This window comes from Myiozetetes cayanensis, unplaced genomic scaffold (genome assembly GCF_022539395.1).
Source record: "Myiozetetes cayanensis isolate MyiCay16 unplaced genomic scaffold, myiCay2020 scf18, whole genome shotgun sequence".
In the NCBI taxonomy this organism is placed as follows: domain Eukaryota; kingdom Metazoa; phylum Chordata; class Aves; order Passeriformes; family Tyrannidae; genus Myiozetetes; species Myiozetetes cayanensis.
Window position 1 is genome coordinate 6,096,131 of NW_026087389.1, and position 24,102 is coordinate 6,120,232.

Genomic DNA, 24,102 nt, shown 5'->3' on the forward strand with positions numbered 1-24,102 from the left:
AACTGGAACAAAACAAGCGGCGCTTTCTTTGTATCGCCCCCCTCCAGCCCCATCCCACCCCAAAAAGGGCTCCGCGCCCCGCGGAGAGAGGAGGAGGCAGCTACACCCGTGCGGCTGCCGGATTTGCCTTTTTTTTTTTTTTTTCTTCCTTTTTTTCAGGCGCTTTTTAAATTTTTTTTTAATTATTATTTATTTATTTTCAATAAGAGGGGAGCGGGGCGGGCGGGAGGCGGTGCGCGCCCTCCGCGGGCGCGGGGCGGTGCGGGCGGCGATGGCCTGAGCGGGGCGGCGGGTCCGCGCCCCCTCCCCGGCCCCGGTCCCCGCGCACCTGCCGAGCGCGCCCCGCGGGCGCGGAGGGTCGCGCATCGCCATGTCGCGGGTCGTGCAGAAGAAGAACCACTGGTCCAGCCGGGTGCGGCAGTGCGCGCTGACCCGCGGGCCCGGCGGGCAGCTGGGCTTCGCGCTGCTCGGCGGCGCGGAGCACGGAGAGTTCCCCTACGCGGGCGCGGCGGCGGCAGGGGACGGCGAGGCGGCGCTGAGCGAGGGGGAGCTGCTGCTGGAGGTGCAGGGGGTCCGCGTCTCGGGGCTGCCGCGCTACGACGTGCTGGAGGTGATCCGGAGCTGCAAGGACCCCATCGTGGTGAAAGCCGTCCGACAAGGTGCGAGGGTGGGGGGGCGCGGAGAGACGGGGCGGGACGGGGGGACCGCGCTCGGCGGTGCCCGTGGGGGTGCCGGGCCGCTGCTGCGGTGCTGGGTGCGAGTGCGGTCCAGCATCAGCCCCCCGGGACAGCGCAGGGCCCCGGCAGCAGCCGCGCAGCGCCGGTGTCACTGCACCCACCCGTGTGGGCACCTTTTGCGAGGGCACTGATGCTCAGGCATCATCGTCCTGATGATGACGATGAAGCTCGTCGTCCTGAGCCCGTCTGCAGCCGCCCCGCAGTTCCCTGCCCTGCGTTAAGCCCAGTGAGCAATTGCGTGAGACTTTCCCAAAGGAGCCGTCAGCGCTCCCTGTGGGGCACCCACGCGTGGCGCGGGGAGCCCGGCTGACCCCTGGAGAGGCTGAGGATACTCCACATCTGGGGGAATGTGGCAGAAATCCCCTCCTCCGGTAGCTGAGCATCCTTTGGAACTGTTCGGTGATGACTGGAGTCTTGTTCAGAAAGTGCAGCGTGTGTTTGCCGGCTGCCGGCGTGGGAAGGAAAAGCTTGGACCCTCCTGGATCTTCCCTCTCTGACTGAAAGGCCGCTCAGATTTTCCTTTCCCCCTCCTTTCGGTTTGTCCTGGTGGACTGGTGAGGGCACAGCCGTGCTGCCCTGCAGTGCACAGGTGAAGGCATGCACAGGTAGCTCTCCAGTTTGACTGGGCAAGAGGATAGGAAGAGTCCTCCCATGCTGGATTAAAAAGAAGCCACTTCATATCCGTGTACACTCAACAGTCGCTCAACAGGTTACCTGACAGGCTTGGCTAATGGGCCTGTGACTTCCAGGGCAGGATTTGAGTTTAGTGCCAGGAAACTTGGTGCTGCCGTAGCCACCGAGGCTGGTTGGATGGGCAGGATGAGCAGCACTGCAGTCGGACACCCGGAGCTGTGTGAGGCAAAGGAGCATCCCGAGGTCAGCTCCAAGTGGAGGAAGGAAGGGAAGTTTTCTTTGTGTCGCCCAAGAGATTCCCTGGGGGAAAGTTTGTCATCCACACGTGTATGTATCCCAAAGTTGGGGTTTTTGCTGTGGTTTTTCGTGTGAGAGAGTTGTGTTTTTTTTTTCCTTGGCTTAACCAAGCTGCAGACAAAATTTATGGCCAGCTGGCAAGACTGTCACCTGAAGTCCTGTCCCTGTATTCACTGATGAGCTGAAGGACTGCAGGCACTTGTTTCACAGCCATCCTTCAAGCCTCCAGTGCCAGAGCAGATCGCAGTGATGGGGTGTCGGAGAGGAGCTGAGCTGTGGCTGTGCAGGCCCCCTCTGCCACCTGCCCGAGAGCTGATCTACCCAAGCACAGCTACTAGTTATTCCTTTCCAAGACTCAGTATTAATATTCCAGCAAACAATGTCAAACTCCCAACAAAAACAGTTTTCTTTAAACAAATGTGTATTTTCCCTGCTGTGTTCCCTCTGCTTCACTGGGAAGTGGGAAGGGAAACTGAGCCTGCTGTTTTCCCTGCCCATGCGGGAGGGGGAGAAAAGCATGAAGAAAAGTATGAGGAAATTAGGCAGAGGTGTTTTTTTTTGAACATGCTGATTGTTTTAGCAGAAGTGTTAAAATACAGCTTGTGGTGTTGCAGTCTGATCGGTGTTGGTGGATGAAGGAAGGTGCATAAAAAAAGCCCTTCCCAGCCAAGCAATTTGTGATCAAACTTTTTGTTGTTTTGCAAACACGAGTTAATATAAATAAAAACATGTCCTGGGAATATACTGCAAATGACAGAACTTGGTGGTAAATGTGTCTCAGCCCCAGGATACGGTCAAAAGAAGGGACAGAGAGCTGAGTTTTAGCATACTGGTTGGGTTTACCTGAAAAACCCTGCTGGAAGTCAGGGCAGGCACTTGAACCTTGTATCATTCTCATCTAGAGCCAAGAACCAAGCACCCGGTAGGATTGTAGTTTCCTTTCTTTTTTTTTTTTTTTTTCTTTCCACATTTTTTAAAATGCTATTAGCCAAGAATGTAAAATAGAAATAAATATTTGGGTTTTTTTAAATCATTAAATATTTTTATGCTGTGGAAAGCAGTTCCTGTCAAGGGTAGTCTGGCATCTGAGTGCTGCTCTGTGCAGAACAAGGATCTCCCTGATGGATCAGGATCATAAGAGTAGAAAAGGGAAGTATTTTAATTAAAATGCATTAGTTCTGTGTTGATTAAAAATCTCATTATGGGGATGGCAACTGTCATTCAATAGGAAGTGTGTGGCACTAGAGCAGACAGCAAAAGGAGTGTGCAGATAAGATTGTTTTCAACTCTGATTCTCCTCCTCCTCACAGTTCTTAGTGCCTAATTGACTGGTACTGAAGTGCTAGGGCAACATTAGCCTGGAAATGTATATGTTTTATTGCCTTGTCTGTTTTGTGTGACATTTACAAGGCTGGAAAAACAGGAAATTTACTATAAATAAGTCAGTCATCTGCAAGCATGAACAGAAAACATAACTGTTCTGACCTTGCACTTAGTGCAATGGAAGAGACTAGGATGTGAAATGTAGGTAGAATAGGCTGTGCCTGGGCTTTATCATTAAACCAGGGTTTATAGGCTTACAAGTTTACTTACAATGGTTTTTCTTGCTTTTGTTAGTGGTACCTTTGAGTAGGTTCCCACAAAGTACTAAAAGGGGGAACCTATATGAATTCTCTTAATGGGAATACTGGTATTGAATACTGCTCATATGGGATTTCTGGGTCCCTCACTTACCCCATTAGAAAGAGTGAAGGAAGCTAAAGACATTAATGAAGCTTCCCCTTTCTTTTCCCAGTTTACACCCTTTTTTGGTACTGCTGGTTTTTGGGGAGAGAGAGGAAGAATCTGCTCCCATATATCTTAATAACTTTCAGAACTGTCAAATGTGCGAAAAAACCTCAGTTAACATGTAGTGCTTTTATGACTGAGTGTTTCCATCTTACATCTGTGCCTAAATTCTGATGAAATTGGCAATTAACTCCTGTGCAGTTAATAAATGCATTTTTATTATTACTTGGTCTGAGAGTATGGAATTAATTCATTGAATTATAGGAGCAGTGGTGACATATTCTTGTGTAAAGCTGGCATTGCCTTAACACAGTGATTTCTTGGCTGTATTCTGAATATTGTATCTTTCTTGAATACATTTCACATTTTTCAGTATAGCTCACTTGGATAAACTGAAGCTTAAAACTGATAAATCAGTTATAAAACCAGACCCACTGTTTCTTCTCATGGATGGGAAGCTATCAAAGGTAATATGTTTGTACACCTATTTTTAAATTGTTTTTTTTTAGTTCTCATTTCAACGCTTTGCCTCCCTAAAAAGTCTCAGGATCCCAACATCTAAATGACCAATTGCTTTGAAACCAGGAGGTGCTGAGAGCAGTATATGCAATTAATAATTTTCATAGGACTTTGCAGCTGGGATGATCCCACGGTAAGGAGGAGTTGAGGAGGTTTGTGGTTTTTTTTTTTTTTTTAGCCCTGTACAGGGCAAACAGGAGCAGGCGTGATCCCAAACAGAAACAGTCACTGTTTACCCAGTGCTATCAGCTGCATTTGTTCCTTTTCAAACATTAACTTGACCCTAAGATAAATTCTGAAATACAGTGCAGTGACTCAATGCTTCAATGTCAGGCTGGCATCTGCTATACATGAGATGTTAAACTCAGTTATATATACTGATGTGAACAAAACCAGCTACTTTCAAAAAGTTTGTGTGAGCTGTTATTTTTATTTTCCTGAGAGAGCTCGTGAGAGAATTCCTGTTTGGTTTTGGAGGTTTTCTTTTTGTAAGGCATTCTTTAAAAAAAAAGAAAAAAAAAAGAAGGAAAAGTTGATGCATCTGTAAATTCCTGTGTGTTCAGTGGTTTAGCAAACACAGGGAAGCAGAGTGTCACTTTGCAAGTGGTGATGCTGAACATCCCACGCTAAGTGCTGGTGCCTGGCATTGCAGAGCCCTGCAGCGGGGGCTGGTGCCTGTGTGCTGCCCTGGGATGGAGCTGAGCTCGGGTTTGATGTGCAGGCAGCTGCCTCTGGGCCAGCCAAGGGAGAGGCTGTTTAGAGAGTGAGCTCCTACTGTTCCCAGTTTACCTCTGCAGGGTCACGCATGAGCTCCAGAAAAGTGTTTGCCTTCAGCCTTTGCTCGCTGAGTGCCAGTCACTTGCACGCTGAATTCTGGAAGTCGTTTTTCCATCTGACCCAAATTCTTTTAGGACCCGAGTGGATTTGGAGTGGAGAGAAAGATTTACCAGCTGAAAACTCGGGTGATGTTCATGCATTTTGGGTTTATAAGGCCTGTTTTCAGCTCTAACCTGCTGGGTGATGGTTGGACTAGTCACTACTGAAATGTAATATAAAAGAAGACAGAGTCTCTTTTTCTCTCACTTTGAACACAATTTGCCTCAAATCAGTAATCTTCTTTCTTTAAAGTAGTACTGCATTTAGTAGTCGTGGAATGTGTATATCTTGTATTAAAATACTGCCAGGAGGAAGACCTTCTCTTTACTGTGCCTGAATTCACAGTGTAGTACTTGTCAGGATTTAGAGGCTGACCCTGCTTGTGGCAAACCAGTCATCCATCCTCTCCCGTGCCATGAGGTAGCACCCCAAAGATGGATGTTAGAGCCCAAGAGCCACATCTTGGCTGTTATAAAAATTTCCAGGAATTAATATGATCTCTTTAGCGGCACGAAATGGGATTATGTTTTCCACAATAAAGTTAATCTTTCCACCCATTGAGATGGGACTCCTGGTTCCCTCTTTATGGCCAGTCAGATCACATAGCAATTAAATCACAATTATAGGAGGTTCTAATTATGAACAGTCATTCAACATCATTGCAAAATAAGATGTTAACACCGTCCTGCATGTTGTTCCATGCTTTTAAGACCGAGTTACAACTCCTGTATGAGTGAATTATTGACCTGCTATCATGAGATTTAAAATTCATCTTCCATGGTAGAAATTTAAGAACTTTTTCTAACAGGTTTGAAAGCCAAACCAGCTCACTGCTGTTCCTGGATTTGGGAATTGTCATTTTCCTCTGGTTCAGGTCAGGCTGTGATCATTCATGCATCTCTTCTGGCTGTTTTTGTATCTCTTTATCTGGTGCCTAAGAATTACACTTACTCCTTTGGCAGCCTATGCATGCACAGGGAAACATTTGCCCCAGGGCAGCTACATTAAGGTGTAAAGATATTCAGAGTAGCACTTTCGTGGCTGTGCAGAACTGATGATTTTGGGCTCTCATTCATTAGATTTCAGCATGGCTCGGTTTGAAGGTAATGTGGAAGCTGAGAAGATGCTGCTGCCTCGAGGGCATTTTCTATTGCATTACCAAGGTCTGGGCTGTGGGCAAAGATAGGATCCTTGGGACCTCTCCTGAGGTTTTTTAAAATAATTGACCAAGTTTTTTATTTACATTCCTTAACTCCAAACACAAACTATGCTTGCTAGTTATTTCAGCATTCGGTTTTGATCTTTCTGTGCTTCAATTGACTTAAATTTCTTGGTGAAAAGCACAGAGTAGTGGTTCTGTATGAGCAAGTGCCATGACTTTAAAAAGGACCATGAACAATTTGAGGCAAAATGTTAGCTGAAGGCAGGGATCCCTACTGTGAGCACTCAGTGGTACTTGGAGAGCTGGTACTCAGACCTCTTCATCCTATCTGAGCTCCTTCCACCTCCATGTCCCAATTCCTGGAGCATCAAAATACAGATCCTCCTGGTCCGTACTTCTCCGGAGTTTTTCTGTAGCTGAGCCGTGGAGAGGATTTATTTTTGCCCTTTAGAAACTGAGTATACAGTGACCTTTTTGCACCAAGGGCACGGGGATGGGTCATCCTCCCTGTGATCTATGAAGATCTTGTCTGCTCCCGTGTCCCTGTCCCCGGAGGCATCGCTGGCAGGACAGGGAAAAGCATCTCCTCGGCGCTGAGTGACAGCCCTGCTGAGCGTGCAGGACCAGCTCCTGCACAAACATCATTTTCACCACTATCATCATTTTCTCTTGTCTCTGTTGGCACTTGATACTTTGTTTTCTCCGTTTGTATTTCAGTCTCGTGCAGCTTGCTGTGGCATAGCTGTTGTGGCAGTTTGACAGGTGAAACCTCGGAGCCGGCAGCCCGGGGAGATCCACGGGATCAGCGCATTTGGGGGTTTAGGTTTGGGGTTTCCTGCAAGGATCTGGTGTTGGGAAACAAGCCTGTGCCTGGGATATCATCCAGGATTTGTTATCTACTGATCTGAGAGAGGGCTGCCTGTTTCCAGAGCAGTTTGGCAGCTTTTACATTGGGCTGGTGTGTTGGCAGATGGGGACATTTTTTTTTTATTACCTTTTTTTCTTTAGTTTAATTTTTTGCTTTTCCTTCTGAACCAAATAGGTGGGCCAGCATCCCTCTTGGCCCTTCAGGAGCAGCATGGCTCGGGGTAACTGGGATATTTTAGTTGAGATCCACCCTTCAGTTTCCAAAGGTCAGGCACTCCATCCATCCTCCCTCTTGTGACATTTTAAATGGTTTCCAGAGCTATTCTGCAGGCTGGAACGATGGCACCATGCTCTCTGCTAGTCCCCAGTCCTGATTCTGGCATCATTTGTGCTGAACTGTTTTGTGTTAGTAATATTATTTAAACCTGCATAAATTCTTTTTTTTTTTTTTTTTTTCTTCAGGTCTTGATGTTTTGGGTTAGATTCTGGGCTTTTGGCTAAGAACAGTTCCAGTTTTTGTAGCTGGCAGGGCTTGTATCATAACTTAAAAGAAAAGTAAGGGGTTTTTAAAAACATTTTTTTAATTTCATTGAGTGTCCCCTATCAGACTAAACAATAGTGCATATTACACAGTGTGAAAATAATGCAAAGTGCCCTGTCTTCGTAATGGAACAGGAAATAAAAACAAACAAAGCCTTTGGGATGACTTGCAAAGTGGAACAGATGCCCTTACAATTGCAAGGCATTTGAATAAGGAATCAGTTTTGCATGGCTTGCTAATCCTTCAGTAAAGAGTTCATTGTCTTGGATTATACATCTGTAATTTTGGAACCCTGAAGTCAGTGCCTCAGTACAATTAGGTTGGGAAGAGACTGAATTTTCTTCATATCCTTAATCTCAGTGGCTTGTTTTTTAAAGGGAAAACCTCAGCTCTGGGTTTTTCATTTAGTTATTAACAAAAAGCCTTTGAAAAAGAAGCTGCTTAAAATCCAGCCACTCCCTCAACACAAACAAAGCTGTGCAGATACTGTGTACTTTCAAAAAAACCCAACTTTGATGTTCAACCTGTCTTATTCCAGTGATGCAGATCCTGCACTAAGTGGGTGTTAGTCCAAACTGATGACAGACACAGATGTCTCGGGTTTTTTTGGATGCCTAAGAGAGAGGAGAGTTACCTCCCAAACAGGCTGAACTGGACAGGTGAGGACCTGGGCCCCACAATAGCTGTGAAAAGACTTTTCTTAAGAATAGGAAGGAACATGGCCATCCTCCTGCTTTCCCAAAGGTGCAGCTAGAACTCAGAATTTAAATGGCAGGGATACTGGTGGGTGCTCCTGGGGCTTGGACTTGTAGAGGAGCAATTCCCTGGAGTCTTGTGGGAAGCCAGGGATGGCTGGAGGAGAGGTGGAGAGAGATGGGTGGCAGGAGATACATAAATGATTCCAAAAGCATTGAGTTGAGGAAAGGTTTTCCTGGTCACTACTGGGTTTGTTACTGAGCCCATCTCTAAAAGCAGAGGGCCGAGTTCTTTCTGCAGGACCAGTCAGGAGCATGGCTGTCTTTCCAGCTGCTGGCAGTTCCCAGTTCCAGAGCAGTCCAGCCCACCATCATCTTGTTCTGGACTCACTAGAGAGCTGGAGAGGAACTTTTCACAAGGGCATGTATTGATAAAACAAGGGGGAATGGCTTAACTCTGAAAGAGGGCAGGGTTAGATTAGGTATAAGGCAGAAATTCTTCACTGTGAGTTAATGAAGCACTGACACAGGTTGCCCAGGGAAGCTGTAGCTGCCCCATTCCTGGAAGTGTCCAAGGCCAGGTTGGAGGGAGTCCTGAGCTACCTGGTCTAGTGGAAGGTGCCTCTGCCCACGGTGTTGGAACTGGATGATCTTCATGGTTCCTTAGAACCCAAAGGGTTCTGTGACTCTATGATGCAGCTTTGCTGTTGAATACCCTGTTAGAATGTGGTGCCTAAACTAACTCCTGCTCCCCCAGGACAGCCACACATCTCCCCTGCACAGTGCAGGGACAGATGGGGGACGTGTAGCACAGCCCTGGGGGAGCTCATCCCCAGGGAGCTAGGACGGGGAGGAAGAGTCTGTGGTGTGGCTGAATTTGGGGACACTGTTGTCTGCAAGCTGAGTCTCCCCTTTGCAATGCTGGTGCCTGGGGAAGGCACTGAGGGACAGGACGCCTGATGGGGCTTTGGCAGCCACCGGTCCAGCCCAAGCTTTGTTCTCTCCCTGTCCTGAGGGTGAAAGAAAAATTAGTCTGATGCAAAACAAAGAATCATGTCCTTCTCTTTTCCCTGGTATGCATTTTTCCTTAAACAATGAAGTGACTAATATAGAGTATCTTCTTAATGTGCTCTGGTTGTGGTTGAGAGGAGCAGCAGCAAGCCTGGCTGCATGAGCATGTCTGGAGGCTCTGCTGCCTGCACAGCAGGGACTCGGAGGATCACGGAATCAGTTCTTTCTGAAGAAAATCAGTAAGTTGTTTGCTTACTGGGAGGTGATGGCTTGCTTTGTTGTTGTTAGATTGTCTTCTGCTGGTACCCCAGCAAATGTTGTTAGTTTTATGTGCCAATACCAAACTTGCTTAACAGTGTTATCCAGTGTTTTGTTAACTTTGTGTAGTCTGTGTGCACTGTGGAGTCCTCCCTGTCACCTACTGTCTGTTGTTATTAATCAGCCTGTTTCCAAACAGAGATCTGAGCTGACAAATGCTTTTATACATGTGCCATAGCTGTATTATCCCATGTTCTTGCTTTCCTTTTTTTTTTTTTTTTTTTTTTTTTTAATGACAAGGTACAGACATGCTGAGATTGTTCACCTAATTTCACATGGAGGTATTTTCGTCTCAACTAAACCACAGTCTATATAAATCCCTCATGTCACAGGAAGCTTTGTTTGCTACAGGTGGGGCAAGGCAGTTCCACCCCCAGTAGTGTCTGTCTCTGGCTTTCTGTGAGAGCCACGGAACTGCTCCGGGCAAAATTCAGATGGGCGTTGGGGATAGCAGGGCTGTGCTGGTCCAAGGGTTGGCTGCTCGGTGAGGTTACATGTAGGGGAAAGTTTTATATCTACACACATCTGCACCCAGTTTAAGAGGAGGAACTTGTGAAAATACTGTGTCACCTATCAAAATAGTTTGAATTCTTGGGTTGAGGCTGTTAGAATATGTGAGTGGTGTGTATATACAAATATATATATATATTTAACTTTTTCACTCGAACATCCATATTGTCGAATGCTGCTTGAGTGAAAAGTTCCAGAATCTCTTCTTCTTGTCTCTTTATTTTTCCCTGTTTAATGAAAGGTAATCCCATGACCTTGGCAGCTCAGGTTGTTAAAAAGCCAAAGCCATAGGTTTCACCATGAGTAGTAACATTTTTTTGTTGGAACAGCTATTTGAAAGCTGAAAAGGAAGAGTATGAAACCACCACCATTATGGCTGAGTACAGTTCCCATGCCCATTAACTCCCCACGAGATGCATGGGCAGCCTCTGATCCTGCAAGAACATTTAAATTCACTAGTGTGGTGTTTCTGTGGTGAAACTTTAGGTGATACTTGTCCAGTAAATCATCTGCAGGAACCTGTTGGTTTTGGGAGACAGCTCGCCCATGAGACCTCGCTTGCTTTTGGGTTATGCGATGCAGCTGCTGAAGAAGATCCAGATTCCTTTTTCCTGTAAAATGCTGGGGGCAGCTGCTCTCTAGACCTTTGTCTGGCCCCTCTGAGTCATTTCGTGAGTGCAGGACAGAAAACTAGAGCACACCTTAAACTTTATCTGGGAAAGGTGCCCAGTTTCACCATGCACAGAGATCTCTGGCATTTCAAAGGCAATAAAGTGTCATTTAGCTCCCTCATTCCAGAGGCAGGTGATAGTTACACTTTAACACAAGGTCATTCCTTAATGAGGATGGGAAAAGTGGTGAATAGTTGAATGCATGATGGCAATCGTTCAAGTGTGATAAAGTTTGGGGCCCTCTTGTTCCAGGCAGTGCATGGATGCAAGAGAGTTGTCCCTGCCTGGATGCTTTCAGGGGAAGGGGGAGAGCTACAGAGATCCCAAGTGATGCGTGGAGGGGGAAAGCCAAGCACAAAAGCTGTGTGGCTCAGTTGGGATGCTTGTGATGAGGTTGTGAACCCACAAATCTTGGCTCCCTGTTGCTCTGCTGTGGGGCTCTGCTGCTTCCCAGATCTGCATTAAAACAGACAAAAAGGATAAATTACTTCAATTGGAGCATCTCCTTTCTGCAGTGCCGGGCTGTCCTGCTCAGGTAGAGCTTTGCCATGACAGTACTTCCATAAAATGCCCTATAGGTTTTTTTACTTTGTGCTTGTAAAACATGTCAAAGTCTGAAATTTTTATCTGCAAAAGAGATGACTCAGGACTATCCAGGGTGGCTTTTCCATTTATTTTTGTTTTCTGCTGCCAATTTTCCACTTCTATTAGTTGATGCTAGAAATACACACGTATCACTTTTTCCAGGACCAAAATACAAAGGGCTTTTTTTACATAGTTCTGAGCTAGGATAGGAAATCTTGGTCGCATTGCAGACTGGTAAATTTGGATCTGCTGAAGTTGTTACACACGAGAAAAGCCCCAGTAAAAATGAGAGTGCTTAATTTTAAGCATGTGCTAACGTAGCACGTAGCAGAGGGCTTTTTGTATCTGTCTGTAAAAGATGCTATAATCAGCACTGAGGCTTGCCTAAACCGGTGTGGAAATTGCTGTTTGCCTAAAAAGCCAGGCAAGTTGTCACAATCCCAACATTAAAAGGCTGCAGCGGATTAACCAAAACCTATTTCAAATTGATTTAGTGCAGCTGATGCGTAACTCAGCCTGGTCATCTGTGTCCTGCCAGGGACTGCTGTGCTCTGTGCTGGTTTGAGTCCTGAGACCAAGTGGCTGAGCTGTCATTGCATCTTGCTGTGTTGGTGCTGCCTGTTCTCCCCCTGAGGATGCTGGGGAAAACAAGGAAACCCCTGGCTCCCAGACTGGCTGGTCACATTTAGCTTTTATTTCCAGTATTCTTCTCTCCTTCAGTACAGCGTCTGCTGCAGCAGATCCCGGATGGGATCTTGCCCCTGGCAGGGAGTAGAAACATTTTTCCACGGTGCAATTGAGTTGGCAGGGAAGGTTCCATCAGCTGCTTGACTCAGGACATGTTGGATTTCTGACAAAGAGCGTTTCTGCTGCCTGCAGCACCTCCTGCCCTCCAGGCCTGGGGTGTGTGCTCAATAGGAAAGTTCAAAACTTTTCTTTAAAAAGTTAGGGACTTTTTGAGCAATCTTACAGACTTTAATTAAACCTGGTGTTCCTCTTTTCCTGTATTGGTTGCCGATGGATGTAGATTTTACCAACGATAGGTCGCCCACGTGACTTTTGCTGCTATTGTTCTATTCTTGTTACTCCATTTTTGTAAAGCATCTTCCCAGCAACCTGTGGAGTTTGTCAGGCAGAGCCTGCTCCTCCCTAAGCTCAGGCTGAGCATCACCAACTGATAAACAAAACTTCATCAAGGCCTCTAAAGGACAGACCTTTCATGTATTCAGGCACAGCAGCAGCACTGCTGAATGCTGATAGCTGTCTGAACCAGTGGCAGGAACAGTGGGGAATATTTAATGCCTATTTATTTTTCCTCAAAGTCCCTGATGTACAAGAGACCTCAGCATTATTATGCATTGCAGTGGGTCATGTTGAGAGGCCTTTTTGCCATAAAAACATTGTTTCTAGCTCAAGTTTAGCAAAAAGATGCTCCCAGACTCAGCTCTCTATGAGGTGATACTGCACATTGATGCCTTGTAATATCCAGGTGATCTTTAAGCTGTAATATTGACATAAAATATGTCTGAAGCTTCCCCCTCTTGGAGATAAAAAAGAAATATTCACATTTCTTAGCGATGGTTCACTGAGATGCCTGAAACGGAGTTTTAAAAAAAATACAGAATGGTATTTGCATTGTTTTCCCCTTCTCTTAACCCTGCATTTCCTCTTCACTGGTCAAATCAAACAGCAGTGACATTTCAAAGTCCTCTGGAATGGCAAAATTAGGAATATTCCTTTTCTAAGGAGTCTCCAAGAGGCAGTTTAAACATTGCATGCAGCCGCTCTGGTAGGAAGTTGTTTAACTTGTCGAAATCTCTCTTTTACTGCGGAACCTCTATTGAAAATGACAAATTGCTTAAAGCAGTTTCCATGTTAGTCTTTAAAAAATTCAGTTTCTTTCCACCCAGAACACGTGGAAGGCATTTGTGCACTTGCCTGACTGTTTCTCTGTCCTAAGGCTCACGCTCGGTGTCTTTGGACTTCATGTAATTTTCTCATGCAGCTGCTGGGGTTTATGTTTTCCTCAACTTTCTATTGAATTGGATTTCCCCCTGCCTTAGCTTAGCTTAGCCATGAAAAGTCAAATATCTGTCCGTTTCAGACTTTGGGGATCATGGAGAGAGCAGAGGAGGGACACTCCAATGTGTTTGCTTTTTGGAAGTGGTGTTCAGAGCATTACAAAATCCATAATTTAAGCTGCAAAGTCTGTGTGCACAGCCAAGCTGTTGTAATGTCCTTTAAAAAGCGTTGAGCGGTGTTAATGCTTCACAAAATGACAAAACATCTTTTGCTTAAATGTTTTTCAACTGCTTCTCTGTAGCTGTCACTGTAGCAAAGGACATGCATGGCAGGTACCAGATACAGAGCATGCAGTTGGCTGTAAAACTGCTGTAAAACTAAAAATTGCTCAGTTGAAAAGGCTTTTTGTCTCTCTTTTTTTTTTTTTTTCAAAGAAAGATTTTAAGTTGTCATTGTTCTCAGGTGGCCCTGCACAGAGCAGCATGATCTGTGATGTGTATCCCATGAGGATGTATTGCCGATGCATTTGGGCTTGTGGAAGGAGAGGGTGCAGAAGAGAAATGAGTCTCCTTAGCAATGCTCAATAAATGGCAGGCTCTGAAAAAGAAGGTGGAAATTATATTTCTGAAACCTTGGCAGGCCGAGATGAGGCTTCCTGTGCTCTTCCTTTTGCCTGCAATGAGTTGCACCCGTGTATGAATTTGCGGAGCTGCCTTTTGGTGGCCCTGCTGCAGGTCCCGTGGCCGGAGATGGGTCCATCCCCAGGGCCACGAGCAGGTCGAGTGAGTGCCCACCAGTGTCCTCCAACCCTGGCTGAAAGGCAGGCCGTGGGCTGCACCCAGGTCTGTGAAATCCAGGGCACAAACTGTTCCCTGTCTGACTGGAAGGTGCTTTGTCCCGAATGGCATCAGATGAAAAGGAATCGGCATTGCCCCATTGCTCGGCTTGAGACAACCCTGTTGCTCAAGAGGGATGATTACCGAGTTAGACAGCAGTCAGGAGGGGATTTGAGGACAATCCAGATGCTTTTTCTATAACTTGAAGGCATGTCATATCCTGGCATTTCTATTTTTATCCACTTTTCTCTTAATACTTTTTGTGTTTTATCGGGTATGATCCCTTCGTTTTTGGCAGGTTTGGACTGATGTGATATTTTGACTTTTTTTGGTAGCTATTTCTTTGTTGACGTTTAACATTTTGCTACAGTGTTTATTTTTCCCTCTGAAGTGGTATTTAAATAAAGTAACAGTTACAAATATCCTGGGTTCTGGTTTTGTTTTCCTTTTCGTGAGTAGTTTGGGAAATTCACCTTGTGCTGGGTGCTGTTTTCTTCTGTGTAGGATGTGTCAGAGCAGATTCAGGTGAGCCGTCCTCTCAGTTGCTTTCCTGATGCAAACACTGGTTGATATAATCTGTTTTAGAAAACAGCATTGGAAACAGGCACCCGCTGGGAAGAATAACTCATTCCTGGGAGAGTGTCCTGATCTCTTGTAGGCAGAGGGCAGTTTATGCCTGGAAGCTGGAGGCTTCATGCACCTCGTTTGTAGCATTTGTTGCCTTTTGTGGAATATCGGATGCTGCCTTCGGCTCTTCTTGTTATGTGAAGAAATGTCTGATCCGTTTCTGAATCGTGCAGAGCCCCCTGACATCAAGCATAAAATATTTTTTTAATGGATATTAAACCTGCCTCGCTGGCTCTTTTGTCCCTGGCCGATGAAATCAGTGCACCCCAAAATACCCTGCAGATACAGATACCTATTTCAGAACCAGCTTCTTTAATTATGTAACAAAGTGAGAGCTTTAGTCCCTTTCCTCTTGCAAGGGGTCTGGATCACTCTCTGCTTGTCCAGGAGCCAGCGTTGTCACAGGCAGCACTGGGTTGCTGTTGTGTTCCCACAGTTACATACCTGTGGTTGATTATTAACCCGTTTCTTTAATAGTGGTGCCGTGTTTACTCTGACCTTTTTACTTTCCTGCTCTCCAATCACAGTCCAGATTAAAGGCAGCCTCTTCCGAGCAAAATGCTGGAGTTAATATTCTACTAGAGGTGTGCTAATAAACCCCCTTGTTACTTGTATGGAGAAAAATGAGCTCCAATGTGTTTGATTTAATATCTCGGATCAGGAGAATGCACTGAAACATTGGAGTAAATGCCTTTAAAATGCACGTTGAGCTCACAGGTGCAGTTCCCTGATCAGCAGCATTTGTCATAATTGACATACCAGCAAAATGTGAAGGGTTTTTTTTTTTTGGAGGGGGATCTGATTTTTAGAGAATACAGATCCACATTCTATGTGAACTTGCACGAGCTGAGAGGGTGGACACAGGCTCTGCCTCAGCCTCAGTGTTTGGAAGGGGACCCATCCTGCTTTGTTCCCTGTCCCTGCTGGTGGCTTTTGCAGGATGAGTGATGCCAGGGTGCTTGGCGGAGGATGTGGGTCCTGGGGCAGCTGCTGGATGTTGGCAAGGTCAGGGCTAATGGCAGCAAAGACAGTGTCCTGCTGTGGCCTTTTCTTGGGGCAGGAGGAGGGTGCAGGGCTGTGTGAGCAGGGACTCGTCCCTCTGCCAACATGTGTATGCTTGCAGGGTTCCTAGGTATGGGCACAGCAAATCACACAGCATTAAAATTAATGAACCCTCATGCAATTTTAACTAGAATGAAAACTGTTGCAAAACTTAAGCACTGAAGAACACCAAAGGGTATTTTCCTGGGAAGAGATGGGTGTTTGTGGAACCACTGGGGCTTTGCTCCTGCATTGCTCCCCTTTCAAAGATGACATGTTTGGATTTATCTTCCTTCCCCAGAACCTCCTTTCAACCTTAAAAAAGCAGTGCTTATCATCACTGTTGTTGGGAGTCCCTGCAGCAGTTTGAGTTACTGCCTTTCCCTTTCTAGTGCCATGTAAGTGAGCATAAATCTGTATATTACACCAATTCACATTTGGTGGGATTTGTCCTGACACGTCCAAAGCTTCTGACTCTCGATTCATTGTATGAGCAACTTCTTTAATATGGAGCCCTGGGGACAAGGCCCAGTGTAAAATGAAGCTGTGCAGGTAAAAGCAGAAAGGCATGGACTGTGTGCCTGTGGTCTACGACTAAACTAACCAAGGAGTTTAAATTCTGCTCTGCATTTCATCTTGAGTGCTGCACTCCTGAAGGCAGTGCCAGCTCCTGGCCTCAGCCTTGGCTTAGCCAAGACAGAAACCATCGGGTGCAAGTGCCTGGGATCTCACAGTGGGAAGAGGCTGATAGCAGCAATTCCTCAGCTGCTTGCAGGATGGGACTGGCTTGCTTTTCTCATGTGTACTACTTCTATTTAGGTTAGCCTGGATTTTTGAATTAAAAGATGTATAAACATATCACTTTCAAGTTCTTGTTGGTGTGGTTTTTGAGTAGTGCTATTTTTTATGTATTTTTGCTCTGCCTCATGCACTTTGTTTGGGAACAAGGTAGTTTTAAGTAACGTGTAAACTATAAAACTTCCATTAACTCCATCAAGGGATAGCAGTGAGCCCCAACTACCTCTATGAAATACCTTGGCTGGAAAGTTTACTACATTGGCTTTATGAGATTCAAAGCTTTTTGCCCCAGATGAAAGGAAAGCTTTGCTGTAAAATCCTGTTCCTTACTAATCTGACTCTTCTGAAGTTAGATGCAAACTAACTTGCTGTGTGCTTTGCAAACCTCTAAGGGAGAAGTTGGACATATGTGTGAATAACTGGATGATATGTTAAATAAATGAAGCAAGGAAATGTGCCATCAACACTTTATAGAGACTTCTGTCATTTGGGACTGATTTTTTCGAAGAACCTAATTTCTAATTCTTGATAATGAGGTTTTTAAATATGTACTGAGCCTCTTAAAATCAGTGTCTCTAAAGGGCCGGATTTTAAGTGATACCTAAAATGTCCAGGTTTCTTATGGAGGATGTGATATATATATGCACATAGTAGAAATTCATCTCTATAGGGTTTGCAGGTAGAAACTTTAGGGAAAAAACTTGGTCTACTGCCAGTTTTGGGCTAACACTTTATTCTTCCTAGATACTTTTGTAATTCTTTTTATGGATACTGAATTGCTTCTGTGACACACCACGTTGCAGACAAGGGCAAAAGTTTAGCAATCTGCCGTGCAGAAGGGCTGATTTCATTGCCAGCTGCTGATTCTGGCTGTGCAGCTCTTGCACCAGCCAATTAAACCCACACTCATTACAGCCTTTGTGGTTTGGACGTGAAGTGTTCCTGCCTTTAACTTGTAGTTTTACAGGATGTTGGTTTAGGCTGGAGGTTTGCAAAGCTTGAAATCTTATATTTTCCTCTGGTGTGTGCTCCAGGGGTAGAGGAGGTGAACAAGGAGAGCTACATGGAGCGTGGTGTACTCTGAAGTGGGAAGGTGTGCGTCTGTCTTAGAGCACCCTGAACCTGCAGTCATCTCCTAAAATTTTCATGAAGTACTTTAGTATCTGGTGTACCAAGCTGCTGCAGATAGGAATGGTCTCTACTGAAGTGTTGGTCTTTGAAAAAAAATGTCTAGTGCTGTAGGTAGTGCTGAGCATCCCTTCATAAGCATATTCCTTCAGCTCCCCTGCCACAGATTTCTGCCTGCCCTCCCTTGTGGGGGAATCCTGCCATGCTTGCAGACTGGTTTGGGAAAGCTCTGGGCAAAGAGAGGGAGGAGGCAGAGATGGAAGAAGAATGTGACCCTCTGAGCTGTTACTGGTGGCTGTGCTATTTTAAAGTCAAACTTAATTTTTAGCTTTTCATAAACAAATCTCTGTGCCAGCTTCTTCTGTAGCTCTGGAATCAGTTGTGTCTGCAGCTCCATGGCTGTATCCTCCATTCCATGGGTGCTACAGGGAGAACAGCTGACCTTTCCTTCCCCAAATGCCTCTTGGCACTTGGAAGGACCTTTGGAGAGGTGCTTTGCAGAGGGCTTAAGCCCTCCAGCTCTTCTGAATGTTGCATGACAGCTAAGAGATCGGAGGTAAAGAGATCTAATGGATCAAGTAAGGTGCTGCACTCCTTGCAGGTTACTATGGGAGCTGGTGTCCTTCACCCATGACCCAAGGGACTGTCTTTACCCCCAGTACTTTCATATTTGACCTGGAAATGCAGTATTTGCCTTGGAAATGCAGTGTGCAGCACGGGCAGGGAAGCAGCAAGGATCCTGTCTCTCAAGAGAGGGTTAGTGATGTTTAGTTTTCTGACGACATTATTGCCCTGTTGATTTTTAACTTGGAAACTTCAGTGAAAACCACACACGCTGCTGTGAAAATTCATACTTAGTAACAAGTAAACAAGTGATCCAGCAAGTCTGACTGACTCAGGAAATTCCCTCCAGACCTTGCAGGGAGGAGGAGCTTTGCATTTTTCTTGTCCTGTGTTTATTTTTAGTCTCGCCTCTAACATTGCTGATAGTACCATTACAGCCCTGCAGATTAAAGTCCCAGCATGGGGTAGAGTTGAAAGAACGGGGCTGCAAAGCAGTCAGAACCTCGAGGATTTTGCAGCAGTTTCATGCTACAGGCAATTAATTTAGTCCATTAGTTGCCTGCCTGGGCACAGCTCAGTGAAAGTCTTTGATTTCCTTGTGCACCTCTTGTCAGAGGCGATGTTTTCAGTGATGACTCTGTCCCTGTGACTTGAAAGTGCTCTGTTTGTGGTGCTAATATTTTGGGTGTAACAGCTGTCTTTTTAGGCCCCTTTTTGTCTCAAATATATTTTGCACTTGCTCTTAGAGTGTGTTGTGTTTTGGAGTGGGAAGACAAGAGTTTAAGTCTTGTACAGCTCCCATCACTGATAACCTTGGTCTGAAACAATCAGTATCACAGAGTTTTGGGCGGTGTTGGAGAGAACAGACTTGACAGCAGCACCCATCCGCAAGACCAGATGATTTACCCAAGAGCTCTTGGCATTTCAGGGAGGCCCTTTTATTACCAGGGCTGGCTTTATTAGCCTGAGTCAACAGAAGGGTATTTAAGCCATGTAATGGTTTTTGGGTTTTCTGAGTCTTCGTTTGCCAACCGTTAGTCAAAGTCCCTAGAGATGGCAGAGGACATTATTCAGGACTGCCTAATGCTTGAAAACTCCCTAGAAATAGCAGTTTCTGTGAAGGGCTGGTATTTAGTCTGGGTTGTATTGCACCTAGGAAACAGTTCTGTCAGAAATAGCTGAATCTGGAGACGCTTATGCTCTGCAGCAATAGAATCTGTAGCTGCTCTGCAGTGAGAGAGCCATTGGAACAGATACAAGCACTCATTGCCTGTGGAGGACGGGGAGTGTCCCTGATATTTGGGCAGGACAAGGCTTGGGCAGCCTGTGGCAGGCACAGCATCACTGGCAGGGTCTGACCACCACAGGGAGGGGAAGTGCTGGGTCCAGAACATCCAGAGCTGGGCTACCTTGGCTTGCAGAGGTGCTCATCACCTGGCCAGTCGGCTTGTCTGCTCCCCTGGGCTGAGCCTCTGTGAGGGCTGTGAATTTGAAATGGCTGCTTAGCCCTTTCCAGCACTTTATGGGTGTGCCTTAAGGCATATCTTCAAATAGTTACTGAGAAGCCTAATTCTGTATTTTAACATCCCCTAAGATTAGTTTTCATGAGCCATGAGTGGGGGGGCTGTTCTAAATGGGAGAAAATTGCTGTGTCCCAGGGACCATGTCCAGGAGACAGCCCATGCCTGCTCAGGAGACGTGGTCTGCTCAAAATAAGATGAGGCAGAGGGCAAACCCCCTTGTGGGTACTCAACAGTATCTTACCTGTGTCTTGGTCATTGTTAATGATCCTTGTGAGTTTTCAGAGTTGATTTGACTTCTGATAATGTGACTTTAGGTGAGTGGGAGGGGTTTGCAGGAGGTCCAAACCAGCACGTACTATTTGGTATTTTCACTGTTGGGAGGGACCAGTTAACAGTGGTGAGACGTGGTGGGAATGAGAGGCCTGGCTGTGCTCAGATGTGGTTCTGCTGCTACCCTGTGTTTGACCAAAGTGTCACAAATCTCCTGGATTGTGGAGAAGGAGCCTGGTCTAAGAACAGGAACCTGAAGAACACATTTGAAGACAAGACCAACTGCTTTGCTGTTTGGGGTTTTTGCTGTAGACTTCTGCCAAGCATCTGCAGGCTCTGATCAGCCTCTTTATACCTGAGCAGTCTTAACAAAACCATTTTTTTTTTTCATTTTTTTCCCAGCCATTTCAGTTGAACTGGCTGTTGGGTTTGCTTTATTTTTAAACAAAGCAAGATCTCTGGGGACTGGTGCCTGTTGGAGTCTCTCTGAGATAACACAGAAAGGTTCTGAGTTAAAATGCGGCAGAAAAATAATTTAAAAATGTAACAGTGTGCACAGGGGTGGTTACAGAAACCAAGGAGATCTGTTTCTTTACTTGGGAATCTTGGATTAAAATTTGTTGTTGCAAGAAAATGCAAATGACAAGTTTTGTTCAGGCTCTATTATTCATAGAGTGAATAATACCGCTTAAGACTCCCCAGAAATATGTCCTTTTCTAGACTTACAATGAGTAGACAAACACTATGTGTTTATACCAAATGCTGTAGGATTTGTGGGTAACTGCTATGTGGTTTGAAGTAACAATATACACAATGTATTGTGTATTTTTATATTTGGCCTATGTTCAGTGTAAGATTAAACACAAGAATTTATGGCCTTCAAAAATATCTTTCCAATTTTGAAAGCAAAAAGCATGATCTACAATGAAGCTTTACAGTATATAGTATTTTTAAGGGCAATTTTTTAATTTCCTTAATATATTTTCCATGTAAAAGTATGTATTTTGCACTTCAAATAAGATACTGTTGGTTGCACTTACCAGCAAACAGCTGGGGATTCTGCTGCCTTAACCGCACAGCAGCTGCTAATTAAAAATATATAATTCTACCCTGATTAGCTTATAATGATTATAATCCCCTTAAATTTGATTATTACCACAGCGTGGTAACCTCAGCCACCCCCTGTTTCATTGTGGGGCCTGTGAGTAACAAAACTAGTCATTAAGAGCTGATAGCTGGTTCCTGAAGGATTTCTTCCCAGAGAGAGGAGCGCAGGGGGATAAACCTGCCCTGTTCCCTTATGGCTTTGGAGGTGCCTGGTTGGAGTTAGGTTTTTTAGCTTGAGTGCAACAGGGAAGCAGAATAATTTTTTTCTTGGTAGTAGTGAATTTTCTTCAATGCTGCTTTGACTGTGATAAGTTTATTCAGTTCTCTTCTGATCTGAATTTTCTCCTTTTTTTAAAAAAAAAACCCAAAACCAAAACAAACCAAACAAAAATAAAACAACACCTGGTCAACTTTGCAAAACATAACAAACTTTACAAAACATAAAAGTCATGCTTTCAGCCTTAGGATTGCTTTGCTTTCATCTTGTGCCCATCTGCTTATCCCTCACCAGTTTTTTCTCAAGATGTTTTGCAACTCTTGATAGCAGGGAAAGGCCTCTTTCTTTCTTCTGCAGCACCTGGGTGCTTGGGAAATGACATTGTATGGCAGAGCAGTAATAAATAACTGCTGCTGGAGAGCAGTTTGGAAACCCTGAGCTCTGGGCAATTTTTTCCCCTCTCACTGCAGTCCTGAGACATGAAAAGAGGCCATGTCAGATACCTTGTCAGGGAGATGCCCTGATCTGAAAGTGTGAGTGTCACTCAGAGTTCACCTCTGACTTGGGGATCTGGTATTAATGGAAGAGCTGAAAGGCTAGTTTTAATATACACAGGAGATAATAGAACCTGTCATTAAAAGAAAATAATATCTCCCAGAGCACAAAGAAGTGGCTGCATCAGTGTATTCATTTGTTACGTGCTTGGATGGAGGGAGGCTGATGCTCATCCCGGAACAGTGAGAGGATCGTGGCTGCCGGGGCTGGAGGAGAGTGATGGAGCAGCTGTACCAGGGTGGGAATTTTGCTTCCCTGCTGCTCTGGTGGCAGCTCCAGTGGTTCTTCCACTTGGGAGACTTAGCTCTGAAACCTGCTGGAGTCTGGAGCTGCTGGATGTCCAGCAGGTAAGGTCTGTGTAGCCCAGAGTAAGGTCTCTGCAGCCCAGCTGTGTGTCATACCAGATCCCAAAAGGTTTGGACAGCAGAGGTGTGCTGGCCAGTGTGAAGTGAATTTCTGGCTCTGTTTTGGTGGGACAGCCAGATGGGTCTTATTTTATTTTAAACCTATTAATTATGAGTTATTCTGTATCTCGGGTAACAGAGCCTGGATGTCTTACTGTCAGAGATAAGGGTGAGGCTGGGGCGCCTCGTATGAGAGATAAGGGAAATAGTTTAATTTTTTTCTTAACATCATTCTTACCGTTCCCTTTAGCCTTTTTTGGTTGGTTATGGTGCTTTGGGTTTTTAAAAATCTATTTATTGGGATTGACACAAGCTTTTTAGTGCATTTAAAAAAAAAGTGTGTAATTTATGTAAGATTTTGATGCCCAGATGTTCCCTTCCAGTTTCATTCCACCACATATGGACATTTGCATACAAATAAAAGGAAATGTCCTCTGTGTGTGTAGATAATTGATAGCTATTCATTAGGTAAAGTCAGCTAATATAATGCTTGTTAATTTTAAAGCTCTCCTGTGGTTGGCAAGGAACCGAAGGTATCGATCAGAGTCTGAGAGATGCAGTTCCTTGCAGCTCTGAAGGATGATCTTTGGTCTGAGAGTCACAATTCCACAATCAAGTTGTTCTTGGGCAAAAGAGAAAATTTCAGTCATTTCTGACTTTCCCTTTAGACTCAACCTGAGATGTGAGATGGCTGTGCCAGACGGACAGAGCGATAGAGATTTATGATTCTCTTCAGTGGAGAGGTGACTTGCATTGCCATGACATCTTGTATCTCAGAAGAAGTTAATCACAGCTTTTCTCTGTGTTGCTGGGTTACATTGCTTTGAGAAAAAACAGAAACTGCTATGAGCAGTATGAATAGCCGAAACCACAAGTCCCACTGAGATTACAGCCAACTCCTCCTAAAGGAAACGGATTCAACCACCAACATAGTTTTTCATTAGATGATTTTTTTTTCTGAGTGAACAAAATACCCCTATTGTGGCATAATTGTTTAGCTTTTGGAGATTCAGGCAGAGTTGCAACTACATGACTGTTTAAGAAAATAATTCAACTTGATGAGGAGGGGAGGGCAAAGACATGTTTGGCTTTTTATTACATTTTGTAGCATTTTGCAGAATAATGCAGCAGGTTTTAATTTTCTCGGTTTCTGTGCTTTTTGGCTCTGCAAAAGGGGGAGGGAGGAAAGTCTGTCTTGCATTTCAGGACAAATCTAAATCTGATGGACAAAAGTTTTGGCTGTCTGATTGAAACCTTTTGTTGCTGAGACTGAATGACTCTACCAGGCTGGCAGGGCTGAAGTGATTTGTGTCTCGGATTCATTGTTTTGAACTGGTAAAATGTATTTACTTGTGGTTAGTGGGAAAGTTAATATTTTCATTGTAGCAATATGATAATGGCTAAAACCCAAGCTGAGTTGTAAGTGAGGAAAATGCAGTATGGAAAAACCATGGGAGCAGAGCCTGTACCCTCAGATTTAATTTAATTTAAGTGTTTTTTTGATTTCTGATACCTTGATCTGTCATACCAGAAGTTCCCAGAATTGTATCCACTGCTTCAAGGTGTGCAAAATGATAGTGGTTTTGATTAATTTAATTGAACAGGACATGGTGAAGTTTAGTATATTAGTGTTTGTCAGCTGAAATTACTTCTACTTCTTAGCTGAAGTTTCAGAAATTGCTTTGGCCCATTCTTTTCCCTGCCTTTGTGTTAACCAAGTACATCACATCCTAACAAAACATGTTGCTGTTTCATGTGGATGGACTCATCAAAAGACAACGTTTACTTAGGGGTTTAGGA

At 44.8% G+C, this 24,102-nt stretch overlaps 1 protein-coding gene across 22 annotated transcripts in view; it reads left to right on the plus strand.

Annotated features, from left to right (window-relative positions):
• Positions 1–355: 355 nt before the first annotated feature.
• The window catches only part of MAGI1 (membrane associated guanylate kinase, WW and PDZ domain containing 1), a 329,950-nt gene continuing 306,203 nt past the window's right edge, over positions 356–24,102 (plus strand). For all 22 annotated transcript variants that reach the window (XM_050313225.1, XM_050313211.1, XM_050313226.1 and 19 more), the window contains exon 1: positions 356–659. In XM_050313225.1, coding sequence (XP_050169182.1) covers positions 371–659 — 289 coding nt within the window. In that variant the 5' untranslated portion in view covers positions 356–370. The remainder of the gene's footprint in view (positions 660–24,102) is intronic.